This window comes from Oryza glaberrima, chromosome 2 (genome assembly GCF_000147395.1).
Source record: "Oryza glaberrima chromosome 2, OglaRS2, whole genome shotgun sequence".
Classification (NCBI taxonomy): Eukaryota; Viridiplantae; Streptophyta; class Magnoliopsida; order Poales; family Poaceae; genus Oryza; species Oryza glaberrima.
In genome coordinates this window covers 8,407,671-8,413,210 of record NC_068327.1, presented here as the reverse complement: position 1 = coordinate 8,413,210, position 5,540 = coordinate 8,407,671, and the positions used below count along the sequence as shown (strand labels likewise).

Here is a 5,540-nt window from a genome sequence, read left to right as displayed (position 1 = left end):
CCTCCTCGAGTGTTGCCGCTCCCCGGGAGCTTCCTCCTCAAGTTTTCTCTCCTCTGCTGCTCGAGCTCGGCGCTCTCCATCTCCTCTTGCCTCGCCCCTAGATCAAGCCAGCAAAGTGATGAGGAAAAAAATGGAGGTCAATGACAAGTGGGCTGTACCAATATCTTACCACATCATTCGCCATATTGGAGTGCCAGATGGGACAAGTGGGACCGAAACCACCTTAAAACAGGAGGATGGGGATAATGTGTCCGGATTAAATAATTGAATGGTGTAATTTCTCTTGATGAGCTGGTACATCACAACACTAAACTCATATGATGATCAGTGCAGCATAGAGACCTATAGAGCATGCCCAGAGAATCCCAAAATGAAATCCAATATGTCAGTGATATGGTAACAAGGGTTCCCCGTATTGTGGACAAGGGGTAGCTTGGCACCACACCATCTGTTTCCCAGCTCTAGAGGGTGGCCGCAATTCACCTCAAATGTCATGTGCCAACCCTAGCCTTGTGTTAACAGTGAAATTTGGTAAGCCCGGAGTAGTCATCGGCTGAGAGTCAGCATCGGCTTCGAAGTCCTGAGATTAGCCGATGAGAATTGTCAAGTCGTCAGTTGCCGGATTCTTGCTATATTCGGTTAAGGAAATTGATCTACTAAAAGAAGCTTATCCAGAAGAGACTGAGTTCAAAGAGAATGCGGCATGGCAAGTTATCTATTAATTAGGAATAGTTTGTTAGTTTCCTTTTATCTTTAGGAAAGTGTGTTTAGTGTCCTATAAGGACTTTATCTTTTCCTTTTATCTTTAGGAAAGTTTCTTTCTTGTCCGACAGGGACTTGTATCAACCCATGGGTATAAATATGTACACCCGGGGTCTATGTAATCTATCGCTACGATCAATACAATTCGGCGCATCGCCACCCTTTTACTTCTACTTTTGTTTTTACGTTCCGCAGAACTTGGCACCCGACGCAAGGCTGCATCGTCTTCGATCTCCGGCGAAGGGATAAGTCCAATGTTCCGCCAGTCCAGGCAATTGTATCGTCTACGTTGGCGTCGTTCAAGGCTGCATCAGGACATTCGACCTCTTGGATTGCTCTAGTTTGGATGATATATTTGCCTACCTATTTATCATATGTCTCTGTTAATCTAGTCTTAGCGTATCAATTTAGCTCTATCGGCTGCTTCTCGTTTTAGGGTTTTTGCCGGTATCGGCTAAATCGTGTTGCTAGATTAGATTAGCTTAGACATCTACCACCCTGAAAACTCAGTCAACGGCTTGGTCGTCTAGATATTATGTTTCTTTTCATACTTAGTACTGCATCAGTTAAGTTTGATCTACTAAGTTGTACTTAGAACCATAATCTCTAGCCTGCTCTTTGACTGCTAATAAGGGTTTCATCGGGGTTTCAGCCGGTGAGTTATCTGGACGTTGCATCGGCTCATAAGGATTGCATATACATATAAGTTGGATTTAGCCGATGACAACAAAGGTTTCACTGTTTAATCTAATCTTGTGGATTTCATGACATCAGACCTCCGACCGATGTATGCTTTAACCTTCGGATCAGTGCTTATTATATCATATCAATGCTAGCCGATTGGTTTATACTAGACTACATTATAGTTATATTTTATTATCAACAGCCGATTGCCTTTATATCATATCTACATTGGACATATAGCCGATTGCTTAAACCCTATCGCTATCGGCTGGTATCAGCATCGGCTATTATCGGCTATCGGCAGGAACTACTCCATCGGCTTGTCAGCCGATTGGATGTTTTGATCTACTATTTGCATATCTTGTTAGTTGCAGGATCAAACTGACTGGCACGCCCGCATCTCACTAAGATTTGGACCTGCACAGGAGCTAAGCAGATCTCCCAGGCCGGTATGTTCGATTTTTTCATCAACTCCTTGGGAGAAAGTTTGATTTGGAGTTGGGTGCTTAGGGTCCTAAGCATGTCAGGGTTTAGGGTTTAGGGTTTAATTCCTACTAGTCACATCAACTAGAATATATGTAAAAGAGGAAAGGGTGAACTCTAATGGATTAATATGAAAATACATATAATTAGAGGTAGTAGTTTATCCTTGGGATAAATATGATACACCAGCATACTCCGGGGTGAAGTGCTGCTTGCAAAACCTTATTTGTAAGGGCATTAGCAATACCACTACTAGTGCATCGCATGAGAAAATCATACACACTAATTTGTCACTTTTATTTTGAAACAACTGAACATATTACATATACATTAATCATATTTCGTTTTACATGCACATGTTTCTGAAACTGCTAAACGATACATTTTCTATAAAAGTTTCAATAGAAAAGTTGCTTTAGAAATCATACTAATATATTTTTCAAGTTTGAAATAAATAATACTCAATTAATCATGCGCTAATAGCTCACCTTGTTGTGCGTATCTTCTCAATGTTCTTATTTCCCCTCCTCCCAAACACAACCTTAGCCATTGGATCAACAAGGCAAACGGCTTATATATTGGTGTACCTTGACAAGGTTCGAGCGTACATTTACCATTGTTCAATTTTCGGTGCCCAAGTACACATATGCACCAACATTCTCATTGGTAATTTAATTAAGCACGGTTAACGAGTGGATTTATCACCGGCCTACTTGTTTCTTAAGCATTTATCAAGTATTGTGGTATACCCATCTCAATCACCGCTACCAGATTGCTAATTTAAATGTTCGGTGTTGCTTCATGTGTTTACTCCGTGGCTGTGGCATTTAAATGTCGTCCACGAAATCAACACGACATGTTGTTTATTGTTTATAGGATAAATTATATGAATATAGCCACATCCACTATCAGGGCCGGCCCTGGCCCTATGGAGCCGAGGCGACCGCCGGGGGCCCATGATGGTGGGGGGGGGGGCATAATGGTGGGGGGCAACACCTAATACCAGTAGTCTAGTACCTCATTCGATGTTGAGATCAATGATTTTTATTCAGAATTAAAGGTGATGCAAGTGAGTTTGCCAGATTCTTCGATTTCCCTAAGATTTTGAAGTTTGTTATGGATGCAGATTTCTATCCAAATGTTTCAGTTGCCTATCGAATTCTCTTAACTTTACCTGTGATGGTAGCTTCAGCTGAAATAAGTTTATCAAAATTGAAGTTATTGAAAAACTATTTGAGATCAACTGTCGCAAGAAAGGTTAAATGGCTTGGCTATGTGCTCAATCGAGAAGGATATCTTGGACACTATTGATCTTAATACCGTTCTTTATGATTTTGCATCAAGAAATACCCGAAGAAGTATCTTTTCATAGGAAGCAATGGATATGACGGGGGTTCTATTCTTCATTAAGTTAATAAATAATGATATTAGTTCCAAGTTACAAATATATTGTTATTTTGGTCAATTTTATTTCTTGATAATTACCAGGCATGTTAAATTTAATATATAGATGTATTTGTTTTCGTTTTGCAAGTAAAATTAGCGTCTATATATATCAATAAATTTTATATATAGCTTGGAGGGCCCATCGCGATGAGTTCGCCTAGGGCCCTCAAAATCATAGGACCGGCCCTGTCCACTATAGTCCATAATGGAATATCCATGGCATGAAGTAGGAAAATTAAGAAGTTTGTAACCTTTATTTAGTACTGATATCGAACAGAATCACCACCAAGTGTCATACTTGTGGTGTTTTATTTTACTCTACGCCGATACTAGTTCTCAATTACATTACTCTGAGGTCTCGCTTTCGGACTCATTCGATAATCCTGGGTAGTATTGTTGTTGAAATCTAGGAGTGAAGGCACCGTGCTCTTCCCCCCTGTTGTTCTTGAGGCTTCGGGCTTGCTCCCTTGAGATGCGATACGCATTAGCGACTACATCAACTGGCAAGGCACGGAATACTGAGTTTTTCCCTGCAAGGTGGCTGACGAAGGCGTTAGCGTTTGTCTTGATTGCGATATATTGGCATCCTTCACGCTCTGCTTTCTTCAAGACAGCATAATGTTGCGGAATGATCAATAATTGTCCTGGGCGAAGGACACCATCAAACACAGTCTTTCCAAAGTTACTAACGACTTGAACTCGAGATCGCCCTTGAATCATATAGACCAAACTATGAGCATTGACGTTCCAGAACGGCGAGAGAATAGCATTCTGTAGAAATCAGTAGAGAATAATGTTATATAAGCAACAAATCAAAGATCTTCCAAAAAAAATGAAGAGAACAAAACGGTGCTATAATAAATACCTGGTATAGGTTTACTCTGGTAGCGCTCATTTGGATGAGGTTAAGGATGGGGAACTTCTGACTATTGACACTTGTTATCCTTCCGGCACGTGGGTTGTATGAATCAGCACGACTAGGATTTTCAATGTTTACTCTTGCCTTGATCGTGCAGAAGTTCTCCTCCAATCCGTTCCATCGAGAAGATGTTTGCTGTCGTTCACTGTATTGAACTTGTTGATATTGATCTTGTGCTTGTGCTTGTTCTTGTTGTTGTGTCAAAGTCGGTTTCAACAATTGAAGGCCATTCTTCACATGTATGATCTCTCCTCTTTGATCATTTTGGCTCTGTAGCCTCTTTGCTGCTACTGCGTTGATGCCTAAAGCCTCACTTAGCATCTCAACACCGAATCCGCTGAATATGTTTTGCCCAGAGTGTTGCTCAATTGAGCTACCATATACTTGTTGTTGTTGAGCCCGATTGTTGTTGCCGGCTAATAGGAACTCCTGAAATTTTTATCAATGAAAAATTTAATGTTTTACGCTATGAATTGCATTGTAAGAACATATGAAAAACATAGAAAATTACAACTTTGATGGAAATATTTGTTCAAAAAATTACCTTTTGCCTGGGTTCAAGCTGATTGGCATTGTTGTTTACGTCATAAACATATACGGCAACAACAGGTGCATCACCATCATTGTAGAACCAATGTGCAACACTAGCTGGGAGTGCAACAATGTCTCCTTGCCTAAATTGATGAATCTTTTGGTGCTCATCCCTAAACTTTTGGCTCTGACTTTGGCCTTGAGATGAAAATTGTTGGAATTGTTGCTGGTAAGTCGCAGGGCAACCGGGGAAGGTTAAACCCATAGAACCTCTCCCTAAAAATTATAATGTTCACATAAGGTACATACAACATTAATTTGACCATGGAGATCATAACTACTAGTTGCATCGATAGAGTTCTCGATTATATTTATTAGGATACAAACCTTGGATGATGTAGACCACGCCAGGAGTATTTGTGTATCGAGGTACCAAAAGGCCTTGAGGCTGAATGACACGTCGGATCACAAAAGTACCCGTGCACTGGAATAATTCATTCTTATCATCGAAGTACTCAGTCACCCCAGCTTCTGACCTCACTTTCCGAAGTGGCTCAAATGCTTGTAGTCTATCAAATCTACACTCCCTAAAACTTCCTTGCCGAGGACTATGCCATGGGTTTGTGCTGGGATTAAATAGCTGGGCCATAGAACCATGGCATAATAGAAGAACACAAAAGTATATAGAAAACCGAGAGAAAACGGAACTCGCCAT

The 5,540-nt window shown here is 40.7% G+C and overlaps 1 protein-coding gene across 1 annotated transcript; it reads right to left on the bottom strand.

Annotated features, from left to right (window-relative positions):
- Window positions 1-3,720: 3,720 nt before the first annotated feature.
- LOC127763825 (glutelin type-B 1-like) lies at window positions 3,721-5,540 on the bottom strand. Its single transcript, XM_052288622.1, has 4 exons — window positions 5,213-5,540; window positions 4,839-5,101; window positions 4,241-4,723; window positions 3,721-4,146 (listed from the first exon to the last, which is right to left on the bottom strand). The coding sequence occupies exons 1-4, from the start codon at window positions 5,538-5,540 to the stop codon at window positions 3,721-3,723; spliced, it is 1,500 nt and encodes a 499-aa protein (XP_052144582.1).

What these genes read in the sequence shown, in the direction of transcription:
- LOC127763825 (XM_052288622.1), bottom strand. Translation starts at nt 5,540, where the DNA reads ATGGCGAGTTCCGTTTTCTCTCGGTTTTCTATATACTTTTGTGTTCTT. An exon ending in CGTGGTCTACATCATCCAAG is followed by an intron (nt 5,102 to 5,212) that starts GTTTGTATCCTA and finishes TATAATTTTTAG; the next exon opens with GGAGAGGTTCTATGGGTTTA. An exon ending in CCAGAGTAAACCTATACCAG is followed by an intron (nt 4,147 to 4,240) that starts GTATTTATTATA and finishes TGATTTCTACAG; the next exon opens with AATGCTATTCTCTCGCCGTT.